This window comes from Nerophis lumbriciformis, linkage group LG11, assembly GCF_033978685.3.
Source record: "Nerophis lumbriciformis linkage group LG11, RoL_Nlum_v2.1, whole genome shotgun sequence".
Classification (NCBI taxonomy): domain Eukaryota; kingdom Metazoa; phylum Chordata; class Actinopteri; order Syngnathiformes; family Syngnathidae; genus Nerophis; species Nerophis lumbriciformis.
In genome coordinates this window covers 41,921,251-41,943,327 of record NC_084558.2, presented here as the reverse complement: position 1 = coordinate 41,943,327, position 22,077 = coordinate 41,921,251, and the positions used below count along the sequence as shown (strand labels likewise).

At 36.1% G+C, this 22,077-nt stretch overlaps 1 protein-coding gene across 4 annotated transcripts in view; it reads left to right on the top strand.

The window, feature by feature from the left end:
- LOC133610360 (electrogenic sodium bicarbonate cotransporter 1-like) overlaps positions 1 to 22,077 on the top strand; it is a 105,375-nt gene that overhangs the window by 14,217 nt on the left and 69,081 nt on the right. For all 4 annotated transcript variants that reach the window (XM_061966553.2, XM_061966549.2, XM_061966551.2 and 1 more), the window contains exon 3: positions 8,126 to 8,302. In XM_061966553.2, coding sequence (XP_061822537.1) covers positions 8,126 to 8,302 — 177 coding nt within the window. The remainder of the gene's footprint in view (positions 1 to 8,125; positions 8,303 to 22,077) is intronic.

The window sequence follows — 22,077 nt, the reverse complement described above, 5'->3', positions numbered from 1 at the left end:
GTGTTTTTTTTAAATAAAAAAAAGTAAATATATAATTTTTTTTAAATATGTATTATTTAAATTGAAAAAATAAGTAAAAATACACATTTTAAAAATATTTGTAGGTGTTAAGTTGTAAAAAAGCAAACATATGCATTTTAAAAATATTTATAGGTGTTATTTAAGTTTTAAAAGATGTAAATATACACATTTGAAAAATATTTAAGTGTATAAAGAAGTTAACATGCACATTTTAAAATGTTAATTTAAGTGTAAAAAAAGTTGTGTACATTTTTTAAATATTTATAAGTGTCATTAACGTTTTAAAAGATGTAAATATACACATTAAAAAATATTTAAAACTGTAATTTAAGTTTAAAAAAAAGTTAACATGCACATTCAAAAAAATCATTCAAGGATAAAAAAAGAGTTGTGTACATTTTTTAAAATATTTATAGGTGTCATTTAAATTTTAAAAGATGTACATATACACATTTAAAAATATTTAAAGGTGTCATTTAAGTTTAAAAAAAAAGTTAACATGCACATTAAAAAATCATTTATGGATAAAAAAGGAGTTGTGTACGTTTTTAAATATTCATAGGTGGTATTTACCGTATTTTCCGGACCATAGGGTGCACCTGATTATAAGGCGCACTGCCGATGAATGGTCTATTTTCGATCTTTTTTCATATATAAGGCGCACCGGATTATAGGGCGCATTAAAGGAGTCTCTACATCCTTTTTGCACGTGTTGCGAAAGGTTAGCGTTGCGCAAATGAAGCATCTCGTTGCGTGCAAATAAAAGAAGGACGAGCGAAACCAGCGTGGGGAATTTACATTGCGACGCCCACGCCGCTTGTCAAAGCGCCGCTCAGCCGTGCTGTTGTGACATCCTTTGGGAATGTTGTCCAGGCCTCAGGTCTTCCTTTTAACCACAACAAAGAACTGTTTGCAGAAACCTACAAGAGTTTTGTTTGTTTTTTTCCCTCCTTATCGGATTTTTTGGATGACTTCCTGCTGTCATTTCCTGGTTCAGCTAGCAGACAGTTTTTGGAATGTACCGGTATCATTAAAGTTCAGGGGAATCCAAAAACTTTATCATTTTAAAAACTAATACAATAGGTATATTTGTTTTATTTATATATAACCCTTATGTTTGGTCAGTCATAAAAAGTCCTATATTATTATTATTTTAATTATTCAATGTTTAAATCTCGAGATCAACTTCAGGTCTATTTGTTGATATAAATTAACAACAAAATATTTTATGCCCTTTTTGCCAAAGAAAACCCAGTTTTGGCAAAACAAACAAAATGTGCAACAGTTTTTAATATATGATTAAAAGGCAACAGTCCCAATATATATATATATATATATATATGTCTTAATAAGGTTATCCAAAAAATAGTGCTCGATACCGTAGTAGAGCGCAATATATGTATGTGTGGGAAAAAAAATCACAAGACTATTTCTCCTGATATAATCAGGAGATGAAATAGTCTTGTGATTTTTTTTTCCCACACATACATATATATATATATATATATATATATATTTTTTTTTTTTTTTTTTTTTTTTTTTTTTTTTTTTCTTAATCAGTACAACAAAATAGTAAACAATAATACCATAATAATACAATTCCAAAACCAAACCCGGCCCAGCAACATTCAGAATAGCAATCAACAGAGCAATTGAGAGGACACACAAACATGACACAAAACAATCCAAAAGTCCTCAAATAAAAATGAATAATATCAACAACAGTATCAATATTAATAAGAATTCCAACATAGCAGTGACTAGAAATCCTTAATTTACATGATCATTACAGCCATTTAAAAAAAAATAAAAAATAAAAACATTTAAAAAATGAACAATAGTGTCACAGTGGCTTACACTTGCATCGCATCTCATAAGCTTGACAACACATTGTGTCCAATATTTTCCACAAAGATAAAAGAAGTCATATTTTAGGTTCATTAAATAGGTCAAACAAATTTAAATAATGGATCCCATATTCCAATATATGACCAATGTTGATAAAATGGGGATAAAATGGCAACCAAGGTAATCAAAAAGGTCAACCAACAAACAAGATTTCTCTACAGAATCTCCTCTCTGGTCAATAAAAGCACCATGAAGATTCTAGCGGGAACTCTCATTCAACCCTTTTTCGATTACGCATGCACCTCCAAAACCCTCAAATCAAGACTCCAAACATCCCAGAACAAGCTAGTCAGGTTACTTCTAGACCTCCACCCCAGATCCCACCTCACTCCTACCCACTTCTCCAAAGTGGGCTGGCTCAGGGTGGAGGACAGAGTTAAACAACTTGTACTGAGCCTAGTCTATTAAATTCGCTACACCTCCCTGATACCGAAGTACATGTCAAACTACTTCCTGAACCGCTATAACCACAACACCAGGGGGAGCTCCACAAACTACGTCAAACCCAGATTCCGATCTAACAAAGGTCTTAACTTATTCTCTTTCTATGCCACATCAATATGGAATGGACTCCCAACAGGTGTAAAAGAAAGTGCATCTCTATCCTCCTTCAAAAGCGCACTAAAAGAACACCTCCAGGCAGCTACAACCCTAGCCTTAACCCCCTGCCCCCACCACATCCCACTTCCCCGGATTGTAAATAATCAAATGTATATACTTGTTCTTATGCTTTCTGAGCTCACCATGTTCACTGCTCGCTGTACATATCCTACCAAGTGAGACCTACACTGTTACAATGTCCATTTCTCAGATGATTAACTTGTTGATGACTGAAATATGCTGATATCCTAACCTGTCTAAAAGGGCTCCACTCATAAAAGTGTTAAAAATAAGTCTTTAAATCCATTTCCTACCGCTTGTCACTTTTGGGGTTGCACATTATTTTAATTTTTTTTTACTTTCATTGCTTAAGTCTTGGGATCCACTTTAAATCTCTGTCGATTATAAGTTTTCATTTTGTTTTGTTTTTTTAATGCCGTTTTTGTCATAGAAAATGTAGTTGTTTTTTTTTACACACAAACTATTTAATATGTTCCCCGATACTTTTTTTTTTTTTTTAACTTTCAACACTTAAGTCTCTAGATCAATTTTGGGTGTATCCTTCAATTATTTGTTTATTTTTTCTTTATTGTTTTTTTTTTTTTGGTCTTATTTTTTGCCCTTTTTGTCAGAGAAAGCGTATTAATATGCAATATTTTCCCCCCCAAAATATTTCAGTGGAATATTTGATGTGAAGTAATTGGAGCCTTAAGTAGATCAATAATTCATAACAACATTGATTGATTCATTATAATTTTTTGAGCAATGACAGTTTATATAAAAACAAAAATCACACTAATATTCCTGGTTGTCTAAAAGGGCTCCACTCATAAAAGTGTTAAATAAGTCTTTAAATCCATTTCCTACCGCTTGTCCCTTTTGGGGTTGTACATTTTAATTTTTTTTACTTTCATTGCTTAAATCTCGGGATCCACTTTAAATCTGTCTATCTGTCGATTATAAGTTTTCATTTTGTTTCATGTTTTTTTTTTTTAATGCCGTTTTTGTCATAGAAAACGTAGTTGGTTTTTTTACACACAAACTATTTAATAATTTCCCCGAAACTTTTTTTGTATTTTTTTTACTTTCAACACTTAAGTCTCTATATCAATTTTGGGTGTGTCCGTCAATTATTAGTCTATTTTTTCTTGATTGTTTTTTTTGTTTGTCTTATTTTTTGCCCTTTTTGTCAGAGAAAACGTATTAATATGCAATATTTCCCCCCAAAAAATATGTCAGTGGAATATTTGATGTGAAATAATTGGAGCCTTAAGTAGATCAATAATTCATAACAACATTGATTGATTCATTATAATTTTTTGAGCAATGACAGTTTATATAAAAACAAAAATCACACTAATATTCCTGGTTGTCTAAAAGGGCTCCACTCATAAAAGTGTTAAATAAGTCTTTAAATCCATTTCCTACCGCTTGTCCCTTTTGGGGTTGTACATTATTTTTATATTTTTTACTTTCATTGCTTAAATCTCGGGATCTACTTTAAATCTGTCTATCTGTCGATTATAAGTTTTCATTTTGTTTCATGTTTTTTTTTTTTAATGCCGTTTTTGTCATAGAAAACGTAGTTGTTTTTTTTACACACAAACTATTTAATAATTTCCCCGAAACTTTTTATTTTTTATTTTTTTTACTTTCAACACTTAAGTCTCTATATCAATTTTGGGTGTATCCTTCAATTATTAGTCTATTTTTTCTTGATTGTTTTTTTTTTGTTTGTCTTATTTTTTGCCCTTTTTGTCAGAGAAAACGTATTAATATGCAATATTTTCCCCCCAAAAATATGTCAGTGGAATATTTGATGTGAAGTAATTGGAGCCTTAAGTAGGTCAATAATTCATAACAACATTGATTGGTTCATTATAATTTTTTGATCAATGACAGTTTATATACAAACAAAAATCACACTAAAATTCCTGGGTGTCTAAAAGGGCTACTACACTCATAAAAGTGTTACAAATAAGTCTTTACATACATTTTCTACCACTTGTCCCTTTTGGGGTCGTACATTATTTTTGATTTTTTTACTTTCATCGCTTAAATCTCGGGATCCAGTTTAAAACTGTCGATTGTAAGTTTTCATTTTGTTTTATGTTTTTCTTTTAATGCTGTTTTTGTCATAGAAAACTTAAGGTTGTTTTTTTTACACACAAACTACAGGTAAAAGCCAGTAAATTAGAATATTTTGAAAAACTTGATTTATTTCAGTAATTGCATTCAAAAGGTGTAACTTGTACATTATATTTATTCATTGCACACAGACTGATGCATTCAAATGTTTATTTCATTTAATTTTGATGATTTGAAGTGGCAACAAATGAAAATCCAAAATTCCGTGTGTCACAAAATTAGAATATTACTTAAGGCTAATACAAAAAAGGGATTTTTAGAAATGTTGGCCAACTGAAAAGTATGAAAATGAAAAATATGAGCATGTACAATACTCAATACTTGGTTGGAGCTCCTTTTGCCTCAATTACTGCGTTAATGCGGCGTGGCATGGAGTCGATGAGTTTCTGGCACTGCTCAGGTGTTATGAGAGCCCAGGTTGCTCTGATAGTGGCCTTCAACTCTTCTGCGTTTTTGGGTCTGGCATTCTGCATCTTCCTTTTCACAATACCCCACAGATTTTCTATGGGGCTAAGGTCAGGGGAGTTGGCGGGCCAATTTAGAACAGAAATACCATGGTCCGTAAACCAGGCACGGGTAGATTTTGCGCTGTGTGCAGGCGCCAAGTCCTGTTGGAACTTGAAATCTCCATCTCCATAGAGCAGGTCAGCAGCAGGAAGCATGAAGTGCTCTAAAACTTGCTGGTAGACGGCTGCGTTGACCCTGGATCTCAGGAAACAGAGTGGACCGACACCAGCAGATGACATGGCACCCCAAACCATCACTGATGGTGGAAACTTTACACTAGACTTCAGGCAACGTGGATCCTGTGCCTCTCTTGTCTTCCTCCAGACTCTGGGACCTCGATTTCCAAAGGAAATGCAAAATTTGCATGGTTGGGTGATGGTTTGGGGTGCCATGTCATCTGCTGGTGTCGGTCCACTCTGTTTCCTGAGATCCAGGGTCAACGCAGCCGTCTACCAGCAAGTTTTAGAGCACTTCATGCTTCCTGCTGCTGACCTGCTCTATGGAGACGGAGATTTCAAGTTCCAACAGGACTTGGCGCCTGCACACAGAGCAAAATCTACCCGTGCCTGGTTTACGGACCATGGTATTTCTGTTCTAAATTGGCCCGCCAACTCCCCTGACCTTAGCCCCATAGAAAATCTGTGGGGTATTGTGAAAAGGAAGATGCAGAATGCCAGACCCAAAAACGCAGAAGAGTTGAAGGCCACTATCAGAGCAACCTGGGCTCTCATAACACCTGAGCAGTGCCAGAAACTCATCGACTCCATGCCACGCCGCATTAACGCAGTAATTGAGGCAAAAGGAGCTCCAACCAAGTATTGAGTATTGTACATGCTCATATTTTTCATTTTCATACTTTTCAGTTGGCCAACATTTCTAAAAATCCCTTTTTTGTATTAGCCTTAAGTAATATTCTAATTTTGTGACACACGGAATTTTGGATTTTCATTTGTTGCCACTTAAAATCATCAAAATTAAATGAAATAAACATTTGAATGCATCAGTCTGTGTGCAATGAATAAATATAATGTACAAGTTACACCTTTTGAATGCAATTACTGAAATAAATCAAGTTTTTCAAAATATTCTAATTTACTGGCTTTTACCTGTATTTAATATTTTCCCCAAAAAATATTCATACTTTTTTTTTTTTTTTTGGGAACTTTCAACACTTAAGTCTCTAGATCAACTTCGGGTGTATCCTGTATTTTATGCCCCTTTTGTCAGAAAAAACTTAGTTATGCAACATCAATATTTCAAAGTGGAATATTTGATGTGAAGTAATTGGAGCCTTAAATAGGTCAATAAATCATAACAACGTTGATTTTATTTCATTATCATTTTTTGAGCAATGACAGTTTATATAAAAACAAAAATCACACTAAAATCCCTGGGTGTCTAAAAGGGCTCCACTCATAAAAGTGTTAAAAATAAGTTTTTAAAATCCATTTCCTACCGCTAGTCCCTTTTTGGGGTCATCCATTATTTACATTTTTTTTTTACTTTCATTGCTTAAATCTTGGGATCCACTTTAAATCTGTCTATCTGTCGATTATCAATCAATCAATCAATGTTTATTTATATAGCCCTAAATCACAAGTGTCTCAAAGGGCTGCACAAGCCACAACGACGTCCTCGGTATAGCCCACAGATTATAAGTTTTCATTTTGTTTTATGTTTTTTTAATGCCGTTTTTGTCATAGAAAACGTAGTTGTTGTTTTTTTACACACAAAACTGTTTATTTTCCCCGAAACGTTTTTTTTTAATTTTAATTTTTTTAACTTTCAACACTTAAGTCTCTACATCAATTTTGGGTGTATCCTTCAATTATTAGTTTATTTTTTCTTTATTGGTTTTTTTTTTGTCTTATTTTTTGCCCTTTTTGTCAGAGAAAACGTATTAAGATGCAAACTTTTCCCCCAAAAAATATGTCAGTGTAATATTTGATGTGAAGTAATTGGAGCCTTAAGTAGATCAATAATTCATAACAACATTGATTGATTCATTATATTTTTTTGAGCAATGACAGTTTTTTTAAAAACAAAAATTACACTAAAATTCCTGGTTGTCTAAAAGTGCCCCACTCATAAAAGTATTAAAAATAAGTCTTTAAATCCATTTCCTACCACTTGTCCCTTTTGGGGTCGTACATTATTTTTGATTTTTTTTTTTACTTTCATCGCTCAAATCTCGGGATCCACTTTAAAACTGTCGATTATCCATCCATCCATCCATTTCTACCGCTTATTCCCTTCGGGGTCGCGGGGAGCGCTGGAGCCTATAAGTTTTCATTTTGTTTTATGTTTTACTAATGCCGTTTTTGTCATAGAAAACTTAGGTTTGTTTTTTTACACACAAACTATGTAATATTGTCTCCCCAAAAATACTATTTTCGATCAACTTCGGGTGTATCCGTCAATTATTATTTTTATTTTATTTTATTTTCTTAATTTTTTGTTTGATTTTTTGCCCTTTTTGTCAGTGAAACCTTTTTAATATGCAATATTTTCCCCCAAAAATATGTCAGTGGAATATTTGATGTGAAGAAATTGGAGCCTTCAATAGGTCAATAATTCATGATAACATTGATTTTGATTCATTAATATATTTTGAGCAATGACCGTTTTAAAGAAAATATTGAAACTTTTTTCATTACATTTCACCTGTTTTTGTTTTTTTTATACCTTTTTAATTTTTGTTTGATTTGTTTTTTATAGCATTTTTAGAATGTGCCGCGGGCCATTAAAAAAATCTGCTGCGGGCTGCAAATGGTTTTTGGGCCGCACTTTGGACACCCCTCCATTATTTGTTTATGAGATTTACCAACAAAAATGTCCTAAATATGTTCTAATTGTTTAATAACTTCACATTTAAAATGGTTTAGGAGTGTTATTTGTTTCTATCACGCGAGTGTAAAACCCTGCGTGTGTTTGTGCAAAGGTCACCACACGGTCTACATCGGCGTGCACGTCCCCAAGAGCTACCACCGCAGGAGACATCACAGACGCAAGTCGGGCCACAAGGAGCGGCGCGAGCGCCACGAGCACGGCGCCGAGGGCTACAAGTTGGACTGCGAGAGCGTGGACGAGACCACCGCCAGCGTGCTCAAACCCCTGAGTGAGTCGATGACTTCAAAATCAACTGGGTTCTTGGTGTGGCCTCAGCTGTCTTCTTCAAAATCAATAGTTTTAGCTTGCTTTCTTGGACTTTTTTTCACCCCCTGTCAACTCTTTTTCTGTGTAACATCCCCTCAGACGGCACTCAAAATCAATAGGGTGCTTATTCGGATCAAAGAAATAATCTTTAAAAAATCGTGGACAGAAATTAGGGAAGTGCACCTGATTATTCTTTTTATTTTATAGCTTTCAAAATCAATAGTAAGCTTGCTTTAATGATGAGAAATAATCAGAGTAGATTTTATGGCTTCTAGTGATATTACCCTAAATTCATATTGCGATGTAATATTTCATCCTCCTGATGTATTATTTGGCAATAAAACCATTTTGAAACGGGTTAAAATGCTGTTAAAAAGGTTATACAGTATATGAACTAATGATACTCAAAAAAATGTCATCACAAATAATAAAAACCGAGCTTATTGTTACACAGCTGATGTCATATATTATCATTTAAATATTTACATTATTGTTACACAGCTGGTGTCATGTATTAATATCAATTCAATATTTACATTATTGTTACACAGCTGGTGTCCTATATCAATTACAAATTAAATATTTACATTATTGTTACACAGCTGGTGTCATCTATCAATATTTAAATTATTGTTACACAGCTGGTGTCATATCAATTAAATATTTAAATTATTGTTTAATAAATAATATGTGGGCTTTGTACCGAGGATGTCGTTGTGACTTGTGCAGCCCTTTGAGACACTTGTGATTTAGGGCTATATAAATAAAGATTGATTGATTGATGTTACACAGCTGATTTCATATATCAATTACAAATTAAATATTTACATTATTATTACACAGCTGGTGTCATATATCAATTAAATATTTAAATTATTGTTTTACAGTTGGTGTCATATCAATATCAATTAAATAATGAAATTATTGTTACACAGCTGGTGTCATATATTAATTAAATATTTAAATTATTGTTACACAGCTGGTGTCATATATCAATATCAATTAAATAATTAAATTATTGTTATACAGTTGGTGTCATATCCATCCATCCATTTTCTACCGCTTATTCCCTTTGGGGTCGCGGGGTGCGCTGGAGCCTATCTCAGCTACAATCGGGCGGAAGGCGGGGTACACCCTGGACAAGTCGCCACCTCATCGCAGGGCCAACACAGATAGATAGACAGACAACATTCACACTCACATCCACACACTAGGGCCAATTTAGTGTTGCCAATCAACTTATCCCCAGGTGCATGTCTTTGGAGGTGGGAGGAAGCCGGAGTACCCGGAGGGAACCCACGCAGTCACGGGGAGAACATGCAAACTCCACACAGAAAGATCCCGAGCCTGGGATTGAACCCCAGACTACTCAGCACCTTCGTATTGTGAGGCAGACGCACTAACCCCTCTTCCACCGTGCTGCTACTACAGTTGGTGTCATATATCAATGTCAATTAAATAATTAAATTATTGTTACACAGCTGGTGTCATATATCAATTTAATATTTAAATTATTGTTACACAGCTGGTGTCATATATCAATATCAATTAAATAATTAAATTATTGTTATACAGTTGGTGTCATATATCAATTAAATAATTAAATTATTGTTACACAGCTGGTGTCATATATTAATTAAATATTTAAATTGTTACACAGGTGGTGTCATATATCAATATCAATTTAATTAAATTATTGTTCTACAGTTGGTGTCATATATCAGTATCAATTCAATATTTACATTATTGTTACACAGCTGGTGTCGTATATAAATATCAATTAAATATTTTTTTTTTTACACAGCTGGTCTCATATATCAATTACAAATTAAATATTTACATTATTATTACACAGCTGGTGTCATATATCAATTAAATATTTAAATTATTGTTACACAGCTGGTGTCATATCAATTAAATATTTAATTATTGTTCCCCAGCTGGTGTCATACATCAATATCAATTAAATATTTAAATTATTGTTGCACAGCTGGTGTCATATATCAATTTAATATTTAAATTATTGTTACACAGCTGGTGTCATATATCAATATCAATTAAATAATTAAATTATTTTTATACAGTTGGTGTCATATATCAATTAAATAATTAAATTATTGTTACACAGCTGGTGTCATATATTAATTAAATATTTAAATTATTGTTACACAGCTGGCGTCATATATCAATATCAATTAAATAATTAAATTATTGTTCTACAGTTGGTGTCATATATCAGTATCAATTCAATATTTACATTATTGTTACACAGCTGGTGTCGTATATAAATATCAATTAAATATTAATTTTTTTTTTTACACAGCTGGTCTCATATATCAATTACAAATTAAATATTTACATTATTATTACACAGCTGGTGTCATACATCAATTAAATATTTAAATTATTGTTACACAGCTGGTGTCATATCAATTAAATATTTAATTATTGTTCCCCAGCTGGTGTCATACATCAATATCAATTAAATATTTAAATTATTGTTGCACAGCTGGTGTCGTATATCAAAATCCTTTAAATCCCTCATTTAAATTGTTTCCTGAGGTTTGTAAACAATAACAAAAAACGGCAACAAACGGCAACAAACTCCCTAGGAAGGTGTTTCGGGCACGTCCGACCGGTAGGAGGCCACGGGGAAGACCCAGGACACGCTGGGAAGACTATCTCTCCCGGCTGGCCTGGGAACGCCTCGGGATCCCCCGGGAGGAGCTGGACGAAGTGGCTGGGGAGAGGAAAGTCTGGGCTTCCCTGCTTAAGCTGCTGCCCCCGCGACCCGACCTCGGATAAGCGGAAGAAGATGGATGGATGGATGGCAACAAACGGTTTTGTGATCAAAAAAACCAATCAATCGAGTCACTATAGAAGATATCGATCCGCGCTCACGCTAGCATATCTTATTGTATCCTCCTACAGTGTGTAGTGTAGCATGTTTAGCTAGTCCTTGTCCTCACGTCCGTTGTGTCCTTGAGCAAGACACTTCACCCGTGCTCCTGATGGGTCGTGGTTAGGGCCTTGCATTGCAGCTCCCGCCATCAACGTGTGAGTATGTGTGTGAATGGGTGAATGTGGAGCTAGTGTCAAAGCGCTTTGAGTACCTTGAAGGTAGAAAAGCGCTACACAAGTATAACCCATTTACCATTTACGTGTGGCAGATAAAAACAGCAAAAAAAATGAGCATGAAAAATTAGCCTTTGGCTACAATCTGGCACATTAACATTTTATATGTCCATTAATGTGCATTGTCCCATGTACTGTAACAAAGGAGTTTTAATATACAATCTATTAACAATCTTATTGGTGTGTTTAGTGGGACAGGCAAAAGGTAAGTCGAAGAAAATGCGGTAGTTTATAAATTAATTATTGTTTCGGTGCGGCCCTATATCATGCAAACCACTCAAACTCAATATGGGTTTCCACTAGGGGTGTAACGGTACGTGTATTTGTATTGAACCGTTTCGGTACGGGGGTTCGGTTCGGTTCGTAGGTGTACCGAACGAGTTTCCACACGAACATATTAAGCTAAGCTAAAGTCTTAACAAGCTGCTCCGCTTCCTTATGCCTGTCTCTGTCGGTACTCTACACAGCACCCAGCATTGTCCCACCCACACAACCATCTGATTGGTTACATACAGAGCGGTAACAGCCGATCAGCAGTGCGTATTCAGAGCGGTAACAGACAATCAGCAGTGCGTATTCAGCGCGCATGTTGTCAGTGTTTAGCAGGTAAGCATCAGGCAGCGGACTCTCCCCAAATTATAATACACACCTCCCAGTCAACTACTAGTAACATCACTATGAGCCTGTTGACCTTCTAGAAATATAAACTGCAGCTCAGCTCGCTCGCAGTCCTGGCTTGAGGTGAAGGCTAATTCGCTTTTAGCGTAACGTTAGCTCATTTTGCAGTGTGTGTGTTGTGGACAGCAAAGCCCTGTCTGTCTGTTATTTCACTTTACCTTTTTCTATGTTGATTGAGCTGTGTTGAAGCAGCAAAAAAAGGACATTCTGTTAAAGGGGAACATTATCACTAGACCTATGTAAGCGTCAATATATACCTTGATGTTGCAGAAAAAAGACCATATATTTTTTTAACCGATTTCCGAACTCTAAATGGGTGAATTTTGGCGAATTAAATATTCGGTCTCGGAGCGATGACGTCACAACGTGACGTCGCATCGTGAAGCAAGCCGCCATTTTCTCAAACACCGGGTCAAAACAGCTCTGTTATTTTCCGTTTTTTTCGACTGTTTTCCGTACCTTGGAGACATCATGCCTCGTCGGTGTGTTGTCGGAGGGTGTAACAACACGAACAGGGACGGATTCAAATTGCACCAGTGGCCCAAAGATGCGAAAGTGGCAAGAAATTGGACGTTTGTTCCGCACACTTTACCGACAAAATTATGCTACAACAGAGATGGCAAGAATGTGTGGATATCCTGCGACACTCAAAGCAGATGCATTTCCAACGATAAAGTCAAAGAAATCTGCCGCCAGACCCCCATTGAATCTGCCGGAGTGTGTGAGCAATTCAGGGACAAAGGACCTCGCTAGCACGGCAAGCAATGGCGGCAGTTTGTGCCCGCAGACGAGCGAGCTAAACCCTCCTGGAGGTCTTGGCTCACACCGTCCCTTATGCCACCGAAGATGATCAAGAGAAGAATATCGACCCTAGCTCCCCTGGCCTGCTGACATGAGGGTATGTCTGCAGAATATATTAATTGATGAAAATTGGGCTGTCTGCACTCTCAAAGTGCATGTTGTTGCCAAATGTATTTCATATGCTGTAAACCTAGTTCATAGTTGTTAGTTTCCTTTAATGCCAAACAAACACATACCAATCGTTGGTTAGAAGGCGATCGCCAAATTTGTCCTCGCTTTCTCCCGTGTCGCTGGCTGTTGTGTCGTTTTCGTCGGTTTCGCTTGCATACGGTTCAAACCGATATGGCTCAATAGCTTCAGTTTCTTCTTCAATTTCGTTTTCGCTACCTGCCTCCATATTACAACCATCCGTTTCAATACATGCGTAATCTGTTGAATCGCTTAAACCGCTGAAATCCGAGTCTGAATCCGAGCTAATGTCGCTATAGCTTGCTGTTCTATGCGCCATGTTTGTTTGTCTTGGCTTCACTATGTGATGTCAAAGGAAAATGGACGGGTGGTTAAAATCAGGCACTTTGAAGCTATTTTTAGGGATATTGCGTGATGGGTAAAATTTTGAAAAAAACTTAGAAAAATATAATAAGCCACTGGGAACTGATTTTTAATGGGTTTAACAATTCTGAAATTGTGATAATGTTCCCCTTTAAATGAAGAGTTTCTGTCTCTGATAGTTGATATAATAATGTAAGTGCATCATTAAGCCTACATGAACTCCATGGTGTTCAGGGATGAATAGTCTCTCCTATTGCTTATTGTACTATTTTTTTCAGCGAAAGTTACATTAATCATTAGTAATGGAGCAGCCTAGTTTTGAATGGCAAGGTCCCTGCTATCACATGTTGATAAAAATATAACATTTACATAATAAAAATCAACTACAGGCTTCCCAAATGCTGTAATAAATTAAGCATGATGAGTTGACTTGAAACTGTTAAATGTTGCACTTTTTATATGTAGAAGAAAAGTTTTGTCATTTTATTTCATCTGAGCAACAATTTGACGCAGTTTAATGTTGATTAACGTGGGCAGAATTATTATAGTGTTCCCAATGTTAAAAGGATAAAGCCATTGTTTACAAATTTGGTAAATAAATAACCAAAAAATTTATATTTTCTTACTGTACCGAAAATTAACCGAACCGTGACCTCTAAACCGAGGTACGTACCGAACCGAAATTTTTGTGTACCGTTACACCCCTAGTTTCCACTAGTTGTGTTACTTGAGGCCTTGAAGGAGGTTGCAGAGAGAAAAAGGAACGCACAGCAGATGTTCTCATGAAGAAGCTGCGGATCTCAGAACCTCACGTGTTGATATTTAAAGGGTAAATAGGGGGCTATACAGTGACAGCAGGTCACCGTCATTAAAGGTTCTCTAGATTAGAGTGTTGCCATGGTTACCAGCTGAGATAGCATCTCCAAATGCAGGAAGTTTGCTAACTTCAAGGACTTCTGAAGCAGCAGGAAGTCCGTTTGGTCTTTTGCGAAAACGCTGACTCGTTTACACCGCAACAAATAGTTCTTTTTTTTTTGCAAACATCCGGACGACTGAAAACCTTGTGTAATGTGCATGCCAGGCCAGTAGGCGGCAACGTAACCTTACAGGGAAACTGTACGCATTGACGGTGGACTCTATGCCGATTTAAGCCGTTGTGCAGAGGAACGCTGGAAAGTAAAAATAATAAAACTTGTAAAATAGTAAGAACCAGGAGTGAGAATAAAAGATCAAATACAAGTAAAACATATTATGAAGATAAAAAAAATATCTGTGTCCTTACAGTTTTTAAGTAGAGATGTCCGATAATGGCTTTTTTGCCGATATTCCGATATTGTCCAACTCTTAATTACCGATATATACAGTCGTGGAATTAACACATTATTATGCCTAATTTTGTTGTGATGCCCCGCTGGATGCATTAAACAATGTAACAAGGTTTTCCAAAATAAATCAACTCAAGTTATGGAAAAAAATGCCAACATGGCACTGCCATATTTATTATTGAAGTCACAAAGTGACTGAGAGAACATGAAGAGGATGAGGTGGGTGGGGTTGGGGGGGCGGGGGGGTTATATTGTAGCGTCCCGGAAGAGTTAGTGCTGCAAGGGGTTCTGGGTATTTGTTCTGTTGTGTTTGTTGTGTTACGGCGCGGATGTTCTCCCGAAATGTGTTTGTCATTCTTGTTTGGTGTGGGTTCACAGTGTGGCGAATATTTGTAACAGTGTTAAAGTTATTTATACGGCCACCCTCCGTGTGACCTGAATGGCTGTTGACCAGGGGTGCTCATTACTTCGATCGCGAGCTACCGGTCGATCTCGGAGGGTGTGTCAGTCGATCACCAGCCAGGCATTAAAAAAATAGTCCTAAGAATGAGCGATCATAAATCTTCACTATGACGTCACTTTCGTCACTTGATTGACATTCACGGCACCCGAGGGTCTTCTGAGATGACGCTGGCTGCTGCCAGCTCATTAAAATTACCGACTGGAAGGCGAGAAACACTTTATTTCAACAGACTCTGGCGCCGTACCTGTCGTCAAAACTCCAAAGACCGACTGCACAGTTGCGCTAACAAAATAGGAGTCTCAGAAAGCTGGCGTGCACAAGCTAGCAAGCTACGGAGTTTGCCGACAATGTATTTCTTGTAAAGTGTATACAAAGGAGTACGGAAGCTGGACAAATAAGATGCCAAAAACCAACCACTTTCATGTGGTATTGGACAGAAAGGAGGACTTTTTTTCTCCTCCATTCGAAAATGCGGACCTTATCAGCACCACTGTCTGATTCCTATCAATGCAAGTCATCAGAATCAGGTAATACACCAACTTATATTCTTGTCTTCATGAAAGAAAGGAATCTATATGTGTTAAACATGCTTGTATTATCTTTAAAGACCTTTAACTTATTAACAATATTAACTATATGTGTTAAACATGCTTGTATTATCTTTACACACCTTTAACTTATTAACAATATTAACTATATGTGTTAAACATGCTTGTATTATCTTTAAACACCTTTAAGTTGTTAACAATATTAACTATATGTATTAAACATTCTTGTATTATCATTAAACACCTTTAATTTTTTAACAATATTAACTATGTGTTAAACATGATTGTATTAACATTAAACACCTTTAACTTGTTAACAATATTAACTATATGTATTATAAATGCTTGTATTATCATTAAACACCTTTAACTTGTTAACAATATTAACTCTATGTATTAAACATGCTTGTATTATCATTGAACACCTTTAATTTTTTAACAATATTAACTATGTGTTAAACATACTTGCATTATCATTAAACACCTTGTTAACAAAAACATATATTTCATAAATAAGTAAATGTAAATTATATATATGAATGAGGTAGATCTCCACGACTTGATCAATTGAAAAGTAGCTCGCCTGCAGAAAAAGCGTGAGCGCCCCTGCTGTTGACCAAGTATGCCTTGCATTCACTTGTGTGTGTGAAAAGCCGTAGATAACCTCGTCATGTCCGTTGTGTCCTGAGCAAGACACTTCACCCTTGCTCCTGATGGGTGCTGGTTAGCGCCTTGCATGGCAGCTCCCTCCATCAGTGTGTGAATGTGTGTGTGAATGGGTAAATGTGGAAGTAGTGTCAAAGCGCTTTGAGTACCTTGAAGGTAGAAAAGCGCTATACAAGTACAACCCATTTATTTATCATTTATATTATGTGATTGAGCCGGCACGCAAAGGCAGTACCTTTTTAAGGCCCGCCTCCAATATTGTTGTCTGGGTGGAAATCGGGAGAATGGTTGCCCCGGGAGATTTTCGGGAGGGGCACTGAAATTCGGGAGTCTCCCGGGAAAATCGGGAGGGTTGGCAAGTATGACTGGGAGACGCAACTGCTCTGTAGGCTACTTCTCCCTACGTCCGTGTACCACTCCGTACAGCGGCGTTTTAAAAAGTCATAAATTTTACTTTTTGAAACCGATACCAATAATTTCTGATATTACATTTTAAAGCATTTAGAGATGTCCGATAATATCGGACTGCCGATATTATCGGACATCTCTATTTACTACCATAGCAATATGGTTGTTACAGTTATGTTTTTTGGTGATTTCTGATAGTTTGTGAGGGCATTAAACGGACATTGATATACAGAACTTCATATTGTGTTGAAAATGTACAAATGTTAGCTAAGATATGAACTTTCGTCGAGGCTGGAACCCATTATTCATATTGACATTGTTCCTCATGGAGAATTTAGCTTCAATATTCAAACTTTTAACAAACTAATTTAGTTTGTAAATTGAAGTTCTGCTTGAGGTAAAGTACTGGATTGGGGTTTCTTCCATCGCTATCGTCATTTTTATTGTTTTTGCCTTGTCCCTTTTTAAAAAGTCTATCACAGTGGGGTTTATCGTTACAAATGGTCGCCTAAGTGAGGGCCTTCTACGTTCCCCGGGCAAGGTGCAGCAGGTGTAAGTGGTAGCATTTTAACAGCAGCGCTGCTAAATGAAGCTCAGGTGCCACAGGTCGGGATTAAAAGCTCAGTTTGAGCCCCTTCGGGACTCCGCCGCCGCTGGCCTGTTGCGCAACTTTCCAGGTAGAGCCCGGCTAATCCTGGCAGTGCTGTTGATGATTCGTCAGTGGAGAATGAAGTTGTCTAATCAATGAACGGGGGGGTGCAAAGACAAAGGGTCACGTGACCAAGGCGCTTAGTCATGCGACGGTCTGACACTCACCAGAGAAGTAAAGAAGGAGCCAGAATCTGTCAAGTCAAAAAGAGTTTGAAATATTTGATCACACCACCGTTTGCAGTGATGATGAAGATGTTACACACCTTGCATTCCTCCTTCCTTCCTTCCTTCCTTCCTTCTTTCCTTCCTTCCTTCCTTCTGGGGTCGCGCGATATAATTGTGTGAATGCTTTGGAGCATTCACACATATGGTTTTCTGCACCAAAATTCATCTATTTATTAAACTTCTTCTTCTCCGGATTTCGGCGCGCTCTACCTTCCACATTTTCCATCCGATTCAAACCTTTCCAACTTCAAACTGTTCAGCCTATTCGGGAATCGTGGGCTTTCCCTTGACAATCTTCAAAAATTCCCAGATTTACCGGAATTCCAGGTTTTCCGGGACATTTTTCCTCATCTAAAATGATTTGGCCATTTTTCAAACTTTCACCATGTCCACATTTTTCAAGCTATTCATATTTGTAACAGTGTTAAAGTTGTTTATACGGCCACCCTCAGTGTGACATGTATGGCTGTTGACCAAGTATGCTTGGCATTCAATTGTGTGTGTGAAAAGCCGTAGATATTATGTGACTGGGCTGGCACGCAAAGGCAGTGCCTTTAAGGTTTTTTGGCGCTCTGTACTTCTCCCTACGTTCGTGTACACAGCGGTGTTTTAAAAAGTCATACATTTTACTTTTTGAAACCGATACCGATAATTTCCAATATTACATTTTAAAGCTTTTATCGGCCGATAATATTGGCAGTCCGATATTATCGGACATCCCTATTCTTAATGGAAGGCAACAAGGCAACCGCTTGTTACTCTCGGGGTCTCCTAGCCGCTCAGGCAAATCATATTGTCTAAAAATGCATTTTTCCATCGATAACATGACATCATCGCGCCAAGTGCGTGCTCTTTCAGTCAATTAGTGCGCATATATACAGCCCGGCCCCTGGCCAATATTGTAATTTTGAAGAATTTACCTAAATGTGCACAGGCTATTTCTGTTCAAAATTGTTAGAAATGTCACATGTTAAATGTTTAAATATTAACTGTCAGTTTACTGTACTGTGCCAACTGTACTACTATATGAGTACCGGTATGTGTTTTCTATTATTTAATTGAAAATAAAACAGAAAAGTCCATTTGGCTGTCATCTGTTTTAATTATGAGACACAATTGTGTCGAAGTCATGATTTTTTTTTTCATGCTTGAAATAAGAAATTATTACTTTAAAAAAAGTAGTTTTATACTTGTGAGTGTTGATGACACAGCTTTGCAACATTTGATATTCTAGTTTCAAGCATGTTTTACTCAATATAGATCATCAAATCTCGGCAACGAGCTGTAATATCTTACTGAGATAATTTAGGACCAAAACACTTAAAACAAGTAAAACACTCTAACATAAAATCTGCTTAGTGAGAAGAATGATCTTATCAGACAGAAAATAAGCAAATATCACCCTTATTTGAGATATTTAAATTTACTTAGATTTCAGTTTTTGCAGTGTGGCCTCCATGGCGGCAAATAAAGTATGTTTTTATGTACCATTATCACCGGAGGACTAAAAGGACGAAGAATCGCTAAACATGCTACACTTCTAAAGAAAATTAAAAAAATTCTCTGAAGTGAGTTGGCAAATTTTGAAGCGCGATGTCTTTATAGAGATATGACTGTATATATATATATAAAAAAAGTTGTTGCTCTTAAAAAAATGAGGGAAAACATTTACACTGCAAAGAGTCAGTGTTCAAAAACAAGAAAAAAAAAAAAAAAAATTAGGGGTATTTTATTTGAACTACCGGTAAGCAAAATTGTCTGCCAATAGAACAGGAAAATTTGGCTTTTCAAGACTTTCTAAAACAAGTAAAATTAGCTAACTTCAATGAACCCAAAAACACCTTAAAATAAGTATATTCTCACTAATAACAAGTGCACTTTTCTTGGTAGAAAAAAAGAGACCTTTTTGCTCAATATTAGGGCTGCAGCTAACGATTATTTTTCTATCGATTAATCTATAGATTATTTTTTCGATTAATCGGTTAATCTATAGATTTTTTTTCGATTAATCTATAGATTATTTTTCCTTTTACCGATTTTTTTTTTAATTTAAAATGAAGAGGAAAAAATAAATGTAGGCCAGTTTTTTCAAAAGGCATGGCTTTTATTTACAAAAAAAAAAGTATGGCCACTCAGTCAACATTGACAACAACATGACAAAATATTCTGTAACAATGTAAACATTTAAAACTTTTAACATTTAACAAAATTAAAAGTAGCTTATTTGCTTTTTAATGTGCAAATATAAAAGTAAACATCCAGTGCAAATCTTAATATTCTGGAATAGTATAAGCATTTCAAAAGTAAAAGTATTGCTTATTTTGCTTTAAAATGTGCAAAAATAAAGATAAACATCCAATACAAAAAAGTGCAAAACGGAAATATTCTGTAACAAGTGTAAACATTTCAACAAAAGTAAAAGTATTGCTTATTTGCTAAAATGTGCAAAAATAAAGCTAAACATCCAATACAAAAAAGTGTACAGTGTAAACATTTCAACAAAAGTAAAAGTATTGCTTATTTTGCTTAATAACACAACAATGATAGTATGATTAAAGTGAAAGTTAATTGTTCGTTTGTACATAGTATATGTAACTATTAATGTTGTAAAAGGTATTTGCACAACTAATTAACGTTAGCGTTTGTGACACGTCTTGTGCCGTGGGGTTCTTTCAGGACCGACAGACTGAACGCCAGACGGCTTTGCCAGGTTTACAATCTTTTAATTTTACACAAAGTCTTTTCTCTTCCAACTGCGCGGATCGCGCACCTGGGCACGATTGCGGCGTCGCGCCCGGCCTCGCCGCTCGCTCGCCGCCGCCGCCTCTCCACAGCGTTAAAGAGGAGCGCGTCTTTGTAAACACTGAACAGGCACGCCAAACGCGCCTCTCAGAGCGAAACGGTGCTTTAGTTTATGAATTTACAACGCAGATACAAATGACACATTCATGTTTTTGTGTAATAATGACAACGTATACGCACGCGGACGATTGACTTGTTGATGGTGATGGCAAGAACGCTGTCGGGGGTTTTCTTTTCAAATGTGCGTTCATAGCCGTTGTGCTGCTATGATAGGCCATTTCCGCTCGACACAGTGTGCATACAACAACATTATTAGGCCGTTTATTGAAATACTCCCACACTTTTGACGACTTTTGGCGTGCTTTTTTCCCCTCGCTCGCATCGTCTGCTTTGCGCTCCGCCATGACAGTAAAGTAGAGTGACGTAAATATGCGACGCGCCGACGCACAAAAACGGCGTCGACATATTTACGTAACCGATGACGTCGACTACGTCGACGCGTCGTTTCAGCCTTACTCAATATGTTGAAAAATATTCTTAAATTAAGGAAATGCTAGTGCCATTATCTTGACATAATGATATGCGCTCGGCATCATGATTTTTTTTTTTTTTTCATGCTTGAAGTAAGAAATGATTACTTTAAAAAAGTAGTTTTATACTTGTGAGTGTTGATGACACAGCTTTGCAACACTTGATATTCTAGTTTCAAGCATGTTTTACTCAATATAGGTCATCAAATCTCAGCAACAAGCTGTAATATCTTACTGAGATCATTTAGGACCAAAACCCTTAAAACAAGTAAAACACTAATAAATCTGCTTAGTGAGAAGAATTATATATGTATGAAAATAAGCAAATATCACCCTTATTTGAGATATTTAATCTTACTTAGATTTCAGTTTTTGCAGTGTGGCCTCCATGGCAGCAAATAAAGTATGTTTTTATGTACCATTATCACCGGAGGACTAAAAGGACGAGGAATCGCTAAACATGCTACACTTCTAAAGAAAATTTAAAAAATTCTCTGAAGTGAGGTGGCAAATTTTGAAGCGCGATGTGGCGAGAGATATGACTGTATATATATATTTTTTTTTTAAAAAGTTGTTGCTCTTAAAAAAAATGGGGGAAAACATTTACACTGCAAAAAGTCAGTGTTCAAAAACAAGAAAAAACAAAACAAAAATGAGGGGTATTTTATTTGAACTAAGTAAAATTATCTGCCAATAGAACAGGAAAATTTGGCTTTTCAACACTTTCCAAAACAAGTAGAATTAGCTAACTTCAATGAACCCAAAAATACCTTAAAATAAGTATATTCTCACTAATAACAAGTGCACTTTTCTTGGTAGAAAAAAAGAGACCTTTTTGCTCAATATGTTGAAAAATATTCTTAAATTAAGTAAATGCTAGTGCCATTATCTTGACATAATGACATGCGCTCGGCATCATTTTTGTTTCATGCTTGAAGTAAGAAACGATTACT